The sequence below is a fragment of the Ictidomys tridecemlineatus genome, chromosome 4 (assembly GCF_052094955.1).
Source record: "Ictidomys tridecemlineatus isolate mIctTri1 chromosome 4, mIctTri1.hap1, whole genome shotgun sequence".
Lineage (NCBI taxonomy): Eukaryota > Metazoa > Chordata > Mammalia > Rodentia > Sciuridae > Ictidomys > Ictidomys tridecemlineatus.
The window spans coordinates 117,745,528-117,763,648 of record NC_135480.1 but is presented as its reverse complement, the minus strand read 5'-3'; the positions used below and the strand labels follow the sequence as shown (position 1 = coordinate 117,763,648).

At 47.2% G+C, this 18,121-nt stretch overlaps 1 protein-coding gene across 7 annotated transcripts in view; it reads left to right on the top strand.

The window, feature by feature from the left end:
• Positions 1–8,413: 8,413 nt before the first annotated feature.
• B3gat1 (beta-1,3-glucuronyltransferase 1) overlaps positions 8,414–18,121 on the top strand; it is a 29,268-nt gene continuing 19,560 nt past the window's right edge. For 2 of the 7 annotated variants that reach the window (XM_078047374.1, XM_078047373.1), the window contains exon 1: positions 8,418–8,880. Coding sequence is in view for 3 of the 7 variants with exons in the window: in XM_078047371.1 (XP_077903497.1) it covers positions 16,050–16,110 (61 nt within the window). In the remaining 4 variants the exon portion in view is untranslated. Of the gene's footprint in view, positions 8,881–16,032; positions 16,111–18,121 lie in introns of those variants that run through there. The other 5 variants (XM_078047371.1, XM_078047370.1, XM_078047369.1 and 2 more) reach the window with 5 other exon arrangements.

Below are 18,121 nucleotides of genomic sequence, written 5' to 3'. Positions count from 1 at the left end.
TTCCTCTCTGGGCCCCAGTGTGTCTAACTGTGGAGCTCAAAGTGTCCACTTTCCCACTGCTTAAAACTTCTTGTGACTGCTTTGTTAGAGATAACTTTGCCAAGGTCTACAAAGATAATGGTTTAGGACCAGAGAATGAAGAGAAAGTTATTGGAAATAGCTATCCTAGGGACACCAAGGATGTCCTAGAGACACCATGATGGCTTTCTAGAAGCATTTCCAATAATCTTACCCGCGCTCACGTGTCAGGACATTCCAGTGCTTCCCCCTAAGTCTTAGTTTAGAATGTGGATATTCCAGTTCCCCTTTTCATCCCCCAGATATTTGCAGCTCAAAGTTGGGTTCAAACTGGGGACATGCTGGGCCTTCCCATACAGCAACTATGGAGCTCTACTGAGGAGGTGTGTCTGTTTGTGTCCTCATCTAGGCAGGTCTAGGAGAGGGCTTCATGATCACCCAGGCTGCACTAGTTGGCAAATGACATTTAACAAAGTCCTTATCAAAACATTGGTTACCCAGAGCCCAAGTTCTTCTTTCTGGACACCAGAGTTTAACTCTTGAAAATCCCATTTTCAAGTTCTGACAATTGGGTTGCCATTATGTAGAGATCATCATAATGTGATATGGGGAACACATTGGGCCAGGACTTTATCATACCTTCTCTACCTGCAAAGATATATCATCAATCCCACAGAATATTGTCTTTATGCCACTGTTTTACATCTCTCTAATTGTTCCTTTTGCCTATTAAACTTTAAGTTTCCTGAACATAAGTAAAATTTACTGGCCAGTAAATCAAGCACTTAGTAAATGCTAATTAAATGAATAAGTGAACAAAAGAAGGAAGAATTGAGAGACTACATAGAACAGTTGATTTTTAAAGACATGTAATTCTAGAAATTAAAGAGATCTTAGATATTTAGTATCATATAGTTACCAGAAATGGCTTAATCTCTCTCTGAACACACACACACTCACACATACACACACACACACACACACACACACACATATACACATAAACACACACACACAAAATATCCTACTAGTCTACCACCCATTCAAGGCAGACATCACTAACTGGTCATGGTGCTCTGTCCCATTTACCACAGATGTAGCTTCAGAACATTTCACAGCACTTCACACATCCACAAACAATTTCCTGAAATTGGCATGCAAGACAAAATTGATTTGCTATTCCTGATCTAGTTCAGTCCCCTCATTTGAAATATAGGCACTCTCAGCCTTCTCCAATCCTCCCCTGAATATCCCTTTTTTGCTCATATGTCTTGTCTAGCTGTCACTTTAAAGAAGATTCTGTCTTTTTCAAATAAAAGCACCTCCCACCCTGGAAATAGGCTCCACCGTGTGGGTGTCAGCCTGGCTTCCATAATGTGATGCCCTCCTGCCAAACCCAAGCAGGGTTTCCAGAGTCCTGACACTGCTTCTATCCAGATGTAAGAACATATGCCTCTCATGAGTGGTGCTGGCCTCGGTGCTGAAACAGACATGTATATATGAGACTGTAAAACCTACATGATTGAGGATTTAGGGTGTTTGCTTTGCTGAATGAGGGATTAGAGACCAGAAAGCCCAAAATGACCATCCGTTTGCTGAAAACAGAGCTAGAGAACATGAACTGTCAGATGTGTGCTCAAACTCAGGGGGCCCTTTTAAAGTTATCCCTAACTTCACAGACACTTTCTCACTAGGCCATGTGAGGATAGATCACCAGTTTCCCTTCTGAGACTCTAAATCCTTTTGGCCAGGAAATAGCCATCAGACAAAAATGCAGTTTTCCCAGCTCCAGGCATAGGTATAGCTGCAGAGGAGGTCTGGCCGTTGACCCAAGACTACTATCTTTGGAATCCCAATGACAGCCAATAGCTACATAATTTGTTGAGAAGTACCCAGACTATCAAGTGTCCTTGTCCCATCATATCTTCCTGATATCTGAGGGGGAAAAAAAACAGCTTTGCCCCCAGTATTCAACATGTTTTTCCTTCATGGGTCCATATCTCCTCTTTCTTATTTCTCAGAAATCCCGACAGACTCATGTTTGTCTTATAAAGTTGACAGAGAAATAAATATTCTTTGGCTCTGTCAGTTTTCCATGATCGTAGAGTCCATAAGGGAGTATTTGGTGTGAGTTCTCTCTTCCTATCTGGCATAACACATAGGTCAGGCTGCATGCAATTTGCACTAAGAATTGTAAGGCCCACTTATTCTGAGTATTCTTCTCCCCAACTTCTTACCCTGCCTCATACCCAGGAAAAAAAAGAAATTATGGGCCTAGTGAACCTTGAGAAGGAGAAGAGAGATTTGCTTCCATGACACTGTTTTTTCCTCAAACCATTTGGTACCTTTTTTGTTTGTTCATTTGGTTTTGTTTTGCTTTGTTTTCAGAATATGCCTAGTCAAAAATCACTCCTGGGGAGGCTGAGGATATAATTCAGTTGGTAGAATGCTTGCCTAGCACGCATGAAGCTTTCTGGGTTTGATCCCTAGTATCAAAAAAATCATTATTAATTTCTGAACCTTATGTACAACTATTATAGGTTTCTCTTTCTCCTCTAACCTCCCCAAAGTCATTGTGCCCTGAAAATCACAAGAAGAATTTGGAGAAAGCTTCCCACTACTTCCTGCACAGCCCCTGCCCAAGTCACCATCACACCTCCACACTCCCCCCCAAAGAAAATCCCTGTGCTCTGCCCTCTTCTTCTCTCTCAGTGGTACAGCACATGGGGAAAGGCAGATGGCGAACCTGAAATAGAGAAACCTCAGGCTTGCAAGACTGGAAACAGGAGCTGGTCTTTTAATTTCTGTGTTTTCAGCACCCAGTAAAGCTTGAGGCTGAGTAAATAGCTTTCAAGTATTGGGATGTATTAATGAAATCAAAGCACCCTTAAGAGACTCCTAGTTCCTTCTTTGTGTCTTCCAAATTCCAAAATGACAGTATGAGGAGTAATTTCTGCAGAAGCTCTGCTAACACCCAAAGGTCTAGGATGTTTTCCCATCACCCCAGCTATGAAGAGGAGCTTAGGCAGGAAATTAAACAACTACATCCATCATATTTATTGAACAGCTTCTTTCTGGAAGACAACAGTGTGGGAGGTCAGTCATGCACTTGAATCCTCAAACTCCAAAAAGAGTATCCTTCTCGCCTCACAAGGTTCTCTCTTTCCTTGCTCGCCATGCTTCAGCTTTGCTTGCCTTGCTTGGTTTGTTCCCTAAATACACCAAACCTCTTCAAAAACCTGGTTTGGATTATCACTGTTCCTCTGGCTGGATTCCCCATTCTTCCAGTGCTGCACATAGATGGCCCTTCTCCAATCTCTGTAAGGAGCCTTTCCCTGATCCTCCCCTCCCAGGATCCTCTCTAGCCAGTGATCCTGGCAATATCTGGACATCCTGTATATAAATATACATTCTTGATAAACCCTTTCATGATGAAGAGTTGAGTCTTAGTTTTGTTTCGGATAGGAAGAGTTCCTCCAAAGCTCTACGTAAGGTAAGAGGTGAAAAGATAAGATTATGAAAGCCATAACCCAATCATTGAATTGATCCATTTGATGAATTAATAATTTGAACAGGCTACTGGGTGATAACTGTAGGCCGGTGGGGGTTGCTGGAGGAGGTAGGTCACTGGGAACATGACTTCAGAGTTTATACTTTAATCCTCAGCTCCTTCTGCTTCTACTTCCTGGATACCATGAGATGAGGTGTTTTCTTCAGCTACAGCCTTCTGCCATGATGTTCTGCCTTACCTCAGGACCAGAGCAATGGAATTGACCAACCAGGTAGTGAAACTCTTGAAACTGTGAGCCTAAAATAAATGTTTTCTCTTTTAAGTTGTTCTTGTCAGGTAATTTGGTCATTGTGACAAAAAGCAGACTAACACAGTCCTGCAACTTAACCACCTGATCAAAGGCCAATTTTGTCACTTACCAAGCTTATGATATTTGATTAAATTACCTAAATATGCTCCAGTTTGCTGGCCTATAAAGTGTAAACTCTAATAGTACCTCATCATAAATGGCACCTCATAAATAACACCTAATGTCATGAAATTAGTTAAGGCACATGAAGACTTAGAACCTTACCTGGTGTGTGTGTATGTGTGTGTGTGTGTGTGTGTGTGTGTGTGTGTGTGTGTATTTATTTATTTTCTAGTGGCTATCATTCACCATGCTAATTCTGTTTTCTGACATATGATAGTAACTCAATAAATATTTAAGGAATAGACAAAAGATGCACACACAAATAAGAGTCTCCAGAGAAGTCCTGGAAAAGTGCTCCGGGACTCAGACGAAAGGCAGTTGACAGCCTGAAGTCCATCAGAATCAGGACAGGCTGCAGAGAAAAAGTGATAGCCTCAGTGTCCACATTGGGAGGAGTTTCAAGGGAGAGAAAGAGTGGTCTCTGCATAACAGTCAGGTTCTTCTTGTTTCCCCAAGAGGACAGAGAACTATCCCATCCTTACTTTAGAAAGATGCTCCCACAAGACGCAGGCCTCTGCTCACATTGCCTCTCAGGCTTCCCTCAGCCACGGAAGAAACCAAAGCACAACAAATTTTGAATAGCAGAAGCATTTCAAAGTCATGGCATGGCATCCTTGCTGTGGGTACAGGAATATGAGAGGCAGCAGCCAGGGAAGAAGAAAAGGGGGAACCTGAGAGTCCTTGTGGCAAAGATCATTTCCAATTTGCTATGGGGAAATAAGGATACCCAAGATCTAAAGATGGGACCTAAGAACTTTTAATAAAATGGAAAAGTTAAAAGGGCTACTCCTCTCTCTCTCTCTCTCTCTCTCTCTCTCTCTCTCTCTCTCTCTCTCCCCCCCCCTTCTCTGAACCATGAACTCAACTACTCCAAAGAGCACGAATTCACAACCAGCATGGAGCCACTGAAGGAACATTTCATGAGCCTGCCACACTTTGTAAGGGATGAGGAGGTCCCCAGGGAATTCACCCTGCCTGCTGAAGCAAAGGGCAGCTTTTCTGCCTCTCACTGCTGTCACTCCCTGTGGAACCTGGATATTCACATGCAAGTGCATGTGCACTGTGCCCCTTGTCTGGGCAATGACAGGTGAGTGTGTATACCGTGGGATATGGGACTCCTTATTGGGCTTTACCACTCAGATCAGCGAAATCACTGCTGTAGATTACCAGTGAAAAAGAGGGGATATTGTATGACTCTCTGAAACTGGAGTCCCAGCAATTAGACAACCAAGATGGCAGAGCCAGGACCTGGGGCTGCTGTAAGGGCAAAAAACAGCTCAGCTGTGTGAGCTCTCTGGAGCTCTTAGCTGAAAAGGAAAGACTGGCCTGAAAAGAAAGCTTTGGTGACAAGTCTGAAGCAGACCAAAGCACTGGATGAAAGAGAGGAGTAGGCTGAGAGAGCCCACTAGGGGAACAATTAACTGATAAGAGTAAACTAATTGTTATTCATATTAAATTAGGGCACAGGTGATTTGAAGAAAACCTACAGACCCTTCCAGATGTTTGAAGGTTTTGCATTGCAGATGATGCTTTTATGGGACCCTTCAGGGATTCAGATTATGGGAACTGGTCCAGGACAGAGCAGGGGCAGGACTCTTGTCCTGCTTAACTACACAATAAACACATAAAGGCTTGTCCCAGAGGACAGATCGGAGCTTTGCATACTAAGCATTCTCATGGTAAGCTTTGGGGTCTTCTGAGAAGAGAGGCTCACTCCTGGCAGAGAATGAAAAAAGAGGAAAAGATAAGTCATTGAGAAAGACCTGGAGGCTGCTCCAGATGTTTGGAGCAAGGGCCAAGATGCAGGGATGCACTAAATTCAGAAGTAGATTGGGAGGATTTTCATAAACCCTCAGAGGCCAAGCAGGAAGACAGAGAACAGTTGTAGAAAGGTGGCAGCTAGGGTTCATGCTAATTGGTGGAGACTGGTGTCTGGGCAAGTGTAGGTACTTATATGTACACATGAGAAATGAGAGGATATTTGTCTATTTATTTTGGCACATTCATATGCCTCTGTGCATGTTTTGTATCTACATAGATGTTTGTGTATGTGTATGGCCATACACTTAGGTGTTGCCCAAACTTCCCACTGAAAAAAAATGGCAGGCTGTTGTCTCTTTGCCAAGTCTTCTTGTGCTAATTTTAATCTCATGTTATTGCCTTAAGTTGGCTTTAAAAATTAATATTAAAATTCCATAAGCATAGCCTAGGGCTAAATTGCAAGACAGGTCCCTAGAAAGGGGTTTTATGATCACTATTGTTCTTACAAGAATGGTAAGATAAAGCTTGTCATCCTTCTTGTTCCCGCTGGTTGAGTTCCCATGAACTAGAGGGAGGGCACCCTGCAGAACACCTGCAGAAGGCATCCAACAGGCCACAGGGTCTCAGGATCAAATGGAACTCCTGACCACTTAATACAACTCCCTGTTTTATTACCAAAAGAGAGAGGAAAGTCCTTTGCCTAAGTGCCTTTTGAACTGGCCTGAAACTCAGGCCTCCTCATTGCCATTGCCCCGAGCTCAGCACTTGGGGGCTGGGACCCATCCTGGGAAAAGAGAAAAGAAGTGGGTATGAACCCACACACTGAGGAGATTCTAATTTCCCCATTGGTAAAATGCAGGGCTGGAGCTAGATAATCTCCAAGGTCATTTCTCCTGCTATTTGGTGATTCTGTGGCTGGTTCCAGTTGGCTCTGGGAGGAAGACTGAAAGGTATATCCTGCACTTGCCTGTGCTCCTCTTTCCTGCTTCTGTAACTGTCCTCCAGTAGATGTGGAGTCAGGGGAGAAGCAGAGTGTAAAGGGATGAAAATATTAGAAAGAAAATATCATCTTTTAAAAGCTTGATAGAGTCTAAGTTGGATGCTTTCTGCAGGTGTTCTGCAGGGTGCCCTCCCTCTAGTTCATGGGAGCAAGGGTTATTCCAATAGAGAAAAGAAAAGCACAGCAGGATTTGTGGTAATGATCCTGCACTACAGCAAGAGGTACTCAGGTTAGATTTAATGGAACTTCCTTGCTGGTAAGGAAGGCAGTTGTGCAAGGAGGACAGTTGTGTATGGTAATGGACAAAAGAGTGAGAGGAATGGTCAGCTGTTCCTAGAGACAGTAATTGATTATATTTTAAAGTTTGTAGTATGGTGTGGATGGTGGGACCCCTTCTTTCCATCCAGGTCTTGACCAAAGTGAGTGCTTCTGGAGCCAGTATCCTTCCACTCCTACCACACATACCCAATGGAAGGGCCAAGGTCTGTGAATGTGAATGGAAAGGATGCCTGTGATCTCAACCTGGGTCCACAGTCATTGGCAGTACAACGTGGATTCAGTAAAGCCTAGCTGTAGGTCACTGGATCAGTAAAGGAGGTGGCAGATCCTAAGGGCAAGCACTGACTTCCTACAGAAGCCGGTCATCTGGGGGGAGAAACCAGCCCTGACTACAGGTGTTCTGGAGGACCAGCAGGGAATATAAATCTTTCAAGTCCAAGGATAGCTCCTAAGTCTCTGGCAAGTAGAGGAAAGATCGTTTAGAAACCTCTCCACAGCTGCATGCTGCTTCCTCTGTACTTGCACACTTTTGCACACATACACGCTGACTCATCTCATCGGCCACACAATCCCCCCAGCCCACCAGCTCACACCAGCAGGACAGCCTGGGAAATTCCTAGATGGACTGCCCTCCCCGCCTCTCCACCTCCTCCACAATTCTTGGTTCCTTGCACCCCTGCAGTACTCTTTGTAATTTCCAATGCACTATTCTGGACCAGAGTGGGGGACACTGACAGTTGTTTGACATGCCCTTCAACTAGACAGCAGGTGGGGTCGCCCCACTGACCAGCGCCTGAGGACCCCCCACTAATGTCTCATACAAGCGACCCTGTGTCCTGGCAAAATATCACCTGCCCCACTAGCCTCCTTCCACTCCTGGGCACCCGAAGCTAAGGAGGGGGCCTCACGCTCCCGGCTCTCCAGCTCATCTCTTGGTCCCAGAGAACCGCCCCCCAACAGACCAGCCCGGAAACAATCACCCTTTGAGAAAGGCTGCCAAGCTGGGCGCCAGGAGCAGCCAGGATGGAGGCGGGGTGGGATGGGGGTGCAAGCAGGGGACCCAGCGCGATTTAACTCTAGAGAGCCAAGGCCCCGAGTACATTGGGCCCCGCCCGCAGCCCCTGCTCCAGAGCCTAAAGCTGGAGCCGCCTCCGCTGGCGAGGGTGTGTGTGTGTTGCGGGTAGGGGATGGGGGTAGGTGATACCAATCTCGCGGGGTGGGGGTCTCCTCGTTCGCCTCCCTCCTCGCGCCCCCACTTCAGCTGGCGAGGTTGGTACCGACCATTAGTGGCGCGGGTCCCGCCGGCTCACTGGGGGTGGGGGGGAGTGGGGGTGGGGAGCAGGGGTGGGGGCGGGGCGGGAGGCGCTGTCAGAACCGTGGCTGCACCGGCGCATAGCTGCCACCACCGCTGCCGAGGGGACTGCGCGCCGGCCCGGTCGGCTCGGCTCCGGCCGCGCGCCCGGCCACCTCGCGCTTCCCCCTCCGTCCCCTGGGCCTCCGCTTCGCTCCCCTCCACTCCCCTCCCCACCTCTGTCTCCGGCTCCCCGCCCCCCACCGCGCCTCCCTGCCTGCGCCCTCCCGCGCGCTCCCAGGCTCTGGCCGCCGCCTCGTTGAGCCCAGAAGGAGCCGGGCCGGGGCAGCTGGACCGGACCGGGGCTGCAGGCAGGCGCAAGGACCCTGAGGCTATGAAGTGGCCCCCGGGGGCCCGAAGCGCGAGAGCTCCCGGAGAGGGAGGCGCTCGCGGCCCAAGGCAGCAGCCTGGGGGCGCCGGGGCCGGGGCGTAGGGAGCCGCCGCCCGGGATGGAACGCGCCGGGGACGATCCCGACTCGTCGCCGCAGGTCAGTGTCCCCCTCAAGCCCTGCGTTCCTGCGGGAGCCGCTGCCACTCACAGAGCCCCTTTATGCGTTCCCATTTGTACCCACGCCATGTCCTCCCGGGTGCGCGCGTGGTGTGAATGTGTGTGTGTGTGTGTGTGTGTGTGTGTGTGTGTGTGTGTGTGTGTGAGAGAGAGAGAGAGAGAGAGAGAGAGAGAGAGAGAGAGAGAGAGAGAGAGAGAGAGACCGAGAGAGACCGAGAGAGAGAGAGAGAGAGAGAGAGAGAGAGAGAGAGACCGAGAGAGACCGAGAGAGAGAGAGAGAGAGAGAGAGAGAGAGAGAGACCGAGAGAGAGAGAGAGAGAGAGAGAGAGAGAGAGAGACAGAGAGAGACAGAGAGAGATTTGCATGCGCCCAGGTGGGCTGCTGGAAAGGGGACCGGGACTGGAAGGCCCTGCGCTCCAAAGGCTGCGAAACAAAATCTGAGCACTGCTTGCCCTCTTCGGACCTGGATAAAAGGAAGAGCAGGTTTTCAACAGCTTCTAACAATTGAACCGGCTTTTAGCCCATCAATCCCTTGCCATCTCAGCAGGTGGTTCCAGCTGACCCGAGAGTCAGGGGCCAACACCCCCACCCTCCACTCCACCCCTGCTCTCCAACAGTCACTCTCAACCGCTCTGCAGCTCAGGGCATTGACAAGTTAACTCTTTTCAGAGGATCAGAGCTGGCAGCTCTGCTGGGGATATTGAGGGGCTAAGAGATGGCAAGGGTAGCAAAGGGTCCTTAAGACCCTCTCTTTAGCAAGCAGGAAGGAGGCAGGACTAGTTCATCTCTAGTTCTCTGCACCTGGGCTCAGGCCTGATGTCCTGATCCTCCAGAGCCAGAACATATAACTTCAAAAAACGAAGCTGAGAGTTAAGGCAGGAAAAAAGAAAGAAAGAAGACACCAGATCCAACAGTGCCAAGGAAAGGGAGTGACAGCTTTCTACCAAGCAGCTAAGGTCAAGAGACCAACCCCCCCCCCATACATAAACCTGCTCTTGACCATCTTCCCCTTCCACTTACTCCAGCCCCCTCTCCCCCAGATCTAATCTCAGCCATACACTAGCTAAATGGTTTGTTGTAGAAATTGGAGCTGAATGACTCTTGAGGTATCTATTGCACAGTAGCCTAGAAAGGGCCTTTTGCTGACAGTGGCTACCCATAACCCAGTCTGCATGGATGCCACTCTGGTTGCAGTACCCAGTTACTTTAACCTGGGGTATATAATATCCACTGTTAAAATAATTGGAGGCGGATATACAAGTGCATAGCAGTGTGACATTACTGTATGAAAATGGCAGGCACACAGCTTCATAAGTTACTGGGCTCAAGGAAGCCAGTGACTGTGTAAGACTTTAACCCTAGGATTTTCTAATAGTTGTTTTCTGCTCTTATATATCCCTGCTTCTGTCGAAAGCCACTACAGAGTTGACACATTTTCTCCCTGAACCTGTGTAGTTGTGTAGTTGGTGACCATTATTGACCTTATTAGACCAAACATCAAACCCTTCCTTCTTATGGAATAAAGACCATCCCCCACAGGAAGATTTCCCTTTCTTCCCAGTCCATGCCCAGCACTCCCAAATGTTATGGAGCTGCAATGCCATGTCCCTCTGTTCCTTTTTGATGGAAGAAAAATGCTTGCTAGTATTAAATAAAGAGGGAAAGTTAATGTATTTCTGCCCCATTCAGCACTGGAGCCAATGCCTTCCTGTTTGCATTTCTGTAGTTAAACCCTAGGTGCTTGGGAATCAGTTGTGTTCAAACATGTTAGAAGCTCCTGTGTTCTGGATTGAATATGCACATGTATGTTCCTGGGTGAGCGGGACTGTTTCACCTGAATTCTGGGACAGGTAAATCACTGAGGAGGAACAGCTCCAGTGAAGAATGAAAGTCCATGGCAGAGACCAAGGGCTCCAGAAGAGAAGCCCATTTCTTCCTCTCAGCCTTCTGGATAGACTTAGATTTTCCCGTAGTCGTTTTTAAGGGAGAAGAAACCAAGTCAACTATGTTTTCATAGTTCTGGGGCACAGGCTGATGAGGCAAGTCAGGAGATTTGCTTTCCTGAGTGGGAAGCCCAGTCTCTGAGGGAGCCTGGTGGTCCAGTGTGGCTGGAAGAGAGGAATGAGCTGGCACACCGATGTCTGAGCACTCCTGTTTTTTGAGAACTGCCTGGAGAAGAAATCTGAGAGTCTGAGACAGGCAGAGAGAAGGAGACAGAGTGAGACCACAGATAAAGATTATAGAGGGAGGCACACAGGCAGAAGGCAGGGCAGGCAAAGTGGGAAGTGGGTTGGGCCAGGTAGGGTCTCTCCTTCCCAAGCCCCCAACATCTGGACATTGGCAGTCATCCTCCCCTGTAGAAGGTCCCTCAGAGTAGACCCAGGGATATTCTACTGAGGAAGGCTCTGATGAATACAGGGGTTCAGAGGGAGGTTTAAAGGCAGAGAGAAAACAGGCCAAGAGCATTGAGAATGTATACAAACCCTCAAGGAGACCCTGCAGCTGTGCCTTCTCCTAGTGCTGAGTGCTCTTCTCTACCTTCTGTCCCTGCCCACCTCTTCTGGTCCTAGAATACAGGATGATGGGGGGAAGGATGTGGGTCTGGGCAAGCCTGAGGAGGAGAAAGAGAAGCCTCCTTTATGTATCACTTTTCCCACCCAGACCTCCAGGAAAGAAGATCTCTGGAGATTCTTTTGAAGGCCAGCAAGGGGACATGAGCAGAAGGGTCAGACCAAAGCCAGGCTATCCGACATCCCACTCAGTTCATCTCTGACCACTGACCAGTTGAGTGGACTTCGGAAAAAAAAACTGAGCCCTCTAAGTCCTGGTTTCTGAATATCTATAAATTGGGGAACCTCTTTCCCACCAGATTTTTTTTTTAGGGGAAGTGCTAGACAAATATTTATTCATTTTACACTCTTTCTTTTTCCCCATTCTCCCAGGATCTGGATAGCTCTAGAATTTAGAGTAGCAATTCTATGTCCAAACCAGCCCTGGGAAGATACATTCTGTCCCACATCCAGCCCTCACCACATTTGACTGGCCATACCTCCAGCCCTTCATTATCTAGGACCAAAGAACCCCAAACATTTCTTAGGTAAATAACAACAATAATATTATTTTCATGTCTACTAATTATTAAGTATAGTCATCCTACTTTTAAGATAAGCCAATGCTTATCTTAAAAAAAAAAAAAACTAAGAAAATTTACAAAAACTCCAAATCTGTGACTGCTTATCATCTATGCTTAAACATGAAAGGATGGTCAGAGATCACTCAAAACTCTCCACTTTCATTGACACTGATTGAACATCTACTGTGTTCTGGCTTCCACGCCCAGTTCTGGGGACATAAAGCATCAAACCATCCAAAATTAGTGTTTTCTATTTAGCTTTGGAGGGTTATATGAGTTTCTTTCCCTCTCTTTCCCACCCCCTCCCTCCCTCTGCAGCTACAGCAAATATACTTTTCTAATGAGGTTTGGCTCCAGCCAATATTAAAATGAGTCTGTGCTCCTTGCGTACACACCAGCTGACAGCAAGGCAGAAGGCAGCCTCTGCGCCAAGTGCCTGGCAGGGATTAAGGCTTTGCCACCACTGATAAGCCCAGAGTGCAGAGTCTAAGTCTGGATCAAGAGTTGACTAGATTTGAGGACTCACCTTGCCCAAGGGGCTTGTGGGTCCCACAGCTCAGTGTACAGAACCATGGCAGGATATGAGTTTCTAATATGAGCCTTCATCTGTGCACATGAAAAAGAGGAGAAAGGGATGGCAGAAAAGAGAGAGCAGAGACAAGAAGCTATGGTGATGGGATGAGTGTGACCATGGTGAGAGACTAGGCTATGCTTTCCCCACTGGCTTGCTATATGGCACAGGGTGAGCTCCTTCACCTCTTCCCATCTTGCTTCCTTCTTTCTAGCCAGGAGTCATACTTTAGGCTCTGGGCTTTGGGCTCTGGGCTATTCATTTGACCATGAATCTGTTAGATTAACACTAGGTTAAATCCCGCACTCTAAGCAGTCCCCAGCCACTCCAGTGTCCATTTTGAAACATTCTCAATAGTGCAGAAAGTTCTAGTGCATGGAGCTGCTGTAGCCCTTTGTCTTCATAGATGGTTTACCACGGTGGCTAAGAGTGTAGCTATTGGAGCCATACTGACTGGACTCAAATCCCCACTCTGCTGCTTACTAGCTGTGTGGCTTTGGGACTTGCTTAAACTCTGCCTCCAATTTCTCATCTCTAAAATGGGGATAATAATAGGATGTTGATGAGGAGGGAATGAGTCATTACAGTTAATCATGCTCATCGCTCAGAACATATAATAGCAGGTACTTTTTAATTTTTTATTTGAAAATAGAAAGCAATTTGTATTATTCATTTATTTAACAATTCATTGACTTACTGAACAGTCTACTCTGTGCCAGGCTTTCCTCCATTAGCATGTGACCTTGCTTCTTATAACTCTGCCCATTTCTGAACCTCAGTTTCCCCCACCCATGACAAGAATGTGACAAATAAAATGAGACTAGGAATGTGTCCTCATTTGTAAATTAAAAGGGTTGGTCATTGGAAGGTAGACACTATGGAAACTGTATTTTATTGGAAATGTAGTCATCAAAAAGTATTTCTTAAGTCCCAGAGTTGAAAGAAGCAAGGTAAGTGCCAATCAGATGCCATGACTTCTTGCTGAGTAGAGGTGAAGGAATGGATTTGAGGGCACTGTTTAGGCTCATCCCTTCTGGTCTTGAGGAGAAGAAAACCAGGAGGCTATGGCCCTGAGCTCAGCAGTGGGAAGCTGCAGGGGGAGGCCCTCGACTGGACAGAACTTAGAGCTGTCACAGGCCCAGCTGACTGTGCAGCTGGAGCCCCAGGTTATGGTCCCTGCTGTGTCAGCAGCTCATTGTGTGACAGAACCTATGAAGCTTTGGTTTTTTCATCTAAAATATGAAAGGCATGGACCAGTGAATATTTCCACACCCAAGTAAATTATACCACTGAGCTTCTTCATAAAACACCACAGGAGCAAGAAGCAAGAGACAAGCTGCCAGAGGTGAAAGGGAGGGAAAAAAATGGATGTAAGGAGCAGGTACTGGTCATGGGGGGCCACGGACTGTGGAATGGACACCCCAGAGTAACTGGTCTGTCAGACTTTTCCCAGAAGTAAAAATCTTTGACTCAAAGTTGTTCCCTTATTTTCATAGATAAGGGAACAGATGCTTAGAGTGGTCCACAGAGCACCCAGCCTGTGCCCTGAGTTTCCTGACTCCCTGCTTCTCCCTCTCTAACAGGCACCCTTTTATCTTCTGCCATGGTCAGGGGCCCCTTTTGTCCAGGGGTAGGTTAGGGACAAGAGTGGATCAGGATATGGTGTAAACTCTATCTGACAGGCCCCTAGGGAAGGTCAGCTCCTGTAGGCCACAAACAATGAATCAAAAATACATACAAAACTTTAACTGAGTCAGTGAATCACCAGCCTGCTATGAAATAGCCATGCACACTATGACCGAGGCAATAAGGTCGGCCTGAAAGAGTCAGGTTGGATGAGCTGTTGGGGTCCCTCAGTGGTTTAAGACTTGGATTTGGGGCCACTTGGCTCCCGCTTAGCCTAGACCCAAAGTCCCCTGATTGGGGGTGGTGTCTTCCTGAGCCTAAGGAAATCTGGGGACAATCCTCAGCCACCTCCACCATGATCACTGTCCTGACACCCTTGCAGAGCTGTCAGTATTATGCCCCCTGGGAGGCACAGTGAATAGAATAACAGGGCCTTATTAGGAACAGGGACATTGTCATCTCGGAGATGCCACCTTCTAGTGGCTATTCTGGGTGTGTATTTCATTGTCCTGACTCAATGCCCTTTGCCCTTTCCTCCTCAGTTCTCTCCCTGTCCTTCACCTTCCCATTATCCACGGACCACAAAGTAGAAGAGACATTGCTTGTTCCAGAGAGAACACTGAGTCTACAGAAGCCAAAGGATGGGGCCAATTGGCACCCACATTGTGATCTACATTACAGGCCCAGGACCCTTCGCTCTGCTGGCAGCTTGGGGTGACATAGAGCCTCTGGGTGTATGATTCTCTCCCACTATCAGAGAGTTTCTGAACCTAGATGAAGTATTACTCTCCTAACTCTTCACTTGTCGATATTAATTTTTTTTCTACTCATAAATCTCCTCCTCTCTCTCTCTCTCTCTCTCTCTCTCTGAGAGCAAGTAAGCCCACTGCTTGTTGTCTCTGCTACTGCCCAGGCAGACAACCAAAGGCTGCCTTGCGTGGGTGCACATTCCTCCTAGCGGCACATCTGAATCCTCTGAAGGGTGCTTCCTACAGGCATGCCTTGTGCCTGATTTTTCATGAAGATTTTTCCAAATGACAACTCAAGAAGGTACACAGGCAATCTACCTGTGACCAAACACAGGCATTCAGCCCAGCTCTGTGCAGGGAAAGTATCTCCCCTCCAGAATCCAGGCCCTGAGAGGTGTTGTTGACCCTGTCTAAGATCTTCCGTTTTTTTGTTTTTAATTGTGGTCAAAAAATATATAACATAAAATTTACCATCCTAATCATTGTAAGTGTACAGTTCTGTAGTATTAGCTATATTCACATTGTTGTGAAACAAATGTCCAGAACTTTTTCATCTTTCAAATTGGAAACTCTGTACTTTTTAAACCGCTTCCCAACTCCTCCTTTCCCTGGCCCCTGGCAACCACTGCTCTAGTTTCTCTCTCTATGAGCATGATAACTCCATTTAGCTCATATTTTCAGAATCATGTGATATTTGTCCTAAATGGCTAGCTTGTTTTACTTAGCATATGCCCTCAAGGTTCATCCATTTTGCAGCAGGTGTCAGAATTCCCTCCATTTTAATTGTGTGTATGTACCACATTTTGTTTATCCACTCAGACAGTTGACAGTTTCTTTGATGATAAGTTATGGAGCAAGAACTGCTCAATCTTTGGTCTCTCTTATCCTTCCCAGTTGGGGGATGTCTATACAGAGGTGAATCAGAGGAGACTTCTGTGCTTAGAGTGAAGCTCTGCAACCAAAGTCATGGGAGCAGAAAGGAACTCATTTTTATTTGTTGTCTGATTGGTACCTCTGGTTGCTCCCTTAATCTGTCCTATGCTGCCTAAATGTCCTCAGGTACCAGGTCCATGTATGACAGCCCTCAGAATGAGTGTATCCTGCCTCAGAAGGTAGAGGACAATGAAGGAGGTAAGACATGACACACTGACCAGTGGAGGGATGCTTGGATCCTGTACCAAACCCTCTCTACCCCGCCACCTTCCTGGGACCTTGAGAGAGAAATCTGTCCTGATAGTTCCAGAATCCTTGCCAGAGGTCAAGTGCCTAGGAGATCCTAGAGAGCCCCCCTGTGTATGTAGCAAGCCTGCCTTGAGCACGTGCCTTTGTGATGTGGGTTCAGGCTCCATCTCAGTGATCGATGATCCATAGCCACCCTGAAGCTTGCTGTATAATATATGGCTGTAGAACATACAGATAGTGTCAGCATAATCTACCATCTGCAGACTGAGATTTAAGGACCCCTCCATTCATTACATTCATACCTGCTGTGCTTGCACTGCCCACTCTGGCTCACAAGTATTTGTAGGCTGTGCTCCTCACAACTCCCTTTAGCCCCTTATTTTAACTCTTTCTCATTCAGATAGTAGGCTTAACTGATGCCTCAGAGAAGGGACCTCAGGGGCAGAACAGTTGTAACAGAGGGAGGAAGAAACCTCAGGTTGAAGGTGGTGACAATGATAGTGTTCGGGGTGCCAAGCCTGAGACCCCAGCTGGTATACAGGACATTCAGTCCTACCATGGCACTATCTTGGCCAACTCAATGCTCAGATACTTGGTCTGGGCCAAATCCACATAGATTTCCTGGTCTGCTTAGTTCTGGTACCTAGGTCTCACAGGAATTTTGCAGGTATGTCTGTACTAGGTTCCATACTGCAGGTGTGCACCTCCATCATCTGGCTTTAAGAGACCTTTGTTGCAATCAGTGCTTAGTACCTGAGCAGCCCAGTCTTGGGTGGGTACTACTTCTAGAGTCTGCTGAAATGAGGGTAGCACTCCTCCCACCTTCTCAAGCCCAGAATTCACTGAATATTGCAGTCTTTCTGGGTTCTAGACTGTTCTCTGCCACTGCTAGTGCATGATAGTCTGGTAGAGGGAGGGGTTGGGCCTTCTGACGAGCTGCCCCTGTGGCCCTTGCTGCTGCTGTTTTGTAAGTAGTTGTAGACTCTGTCTTGCTCCACTAATCCCTGCTCTTTGGTAGCAGGATAGGATGAACCCCTCCTCCACTAAGCAGGTGCTGACCCAGTAGGTGTAAGTAGGAGGTAAAGCTGTGTCTAGAGATGTCCTGAGTGGCTCACAGGCCTCTCACAGTGCCTTGAGCATTTCAGCAAGCTGGAGAGAGTCTCCAAAAACAGGAGAAGCTTTGTGGGTTAAATAAAGAGCATTTTGCTGTAACCATATGTGGAACCTGAGGGCAGGACCTGAATCCTGGCATGGCCTCTTCCTAGAGCAGGGTGAAATACATTGCCAGTTCTCTGCCTGCCTCCAGAGGGACCTGAGAAGGCTAGGCAGGCAGAGGATGTGGGGGATGTTCCTGCCAGCAGCAAGTCAGAACCACTTGCTCCCAGAGCTCATAATGCAGAAGGAGAAAGGAGCCATTCAGGTTTGTAGTTCATAAAGGTTGTTCAGTGAAGACTGCATGCAGGATTGGAGACTTCCCCTTGGAGGGAGCAGAGAGAAAAAGTGCCCAGTCTTCACTTGGCACTCATTCCCATAGCTGGCGCCTGCACATGGGGTGGCAATGGGCCCTGTTTAGGGGGACCCGATGCCCACTGCACTAGAACAATTCCAGACCATAACAGTTGTTGACCCATTGGCTCTTGTTAATTGTTTTATCACCTCATTACATCTTCAAAAATGTCCTAGTTTGCATAAAATAGTATAAGGTCTCAGTAGCTGTAACCAACAAAGGGCAGGGAAGTCTAAGTGGCCAGTTGAGAATGCAGCTTCGGCACACAGCCAAAAGGGACCCCACATTCTTACTGAGCTGAAGGCACAGAGCCGGCTGGCCACAGGTAAGAGACTCCCTGGAGGAAGCCAGCAGGGGACTTCAGCCCAGGAGGGATGCAACAGGGTCATTGCCTGGAACATTCATGAAATTCTCTAATGTCTTAATTTCTACAATTATAAAACAGAAACAAAG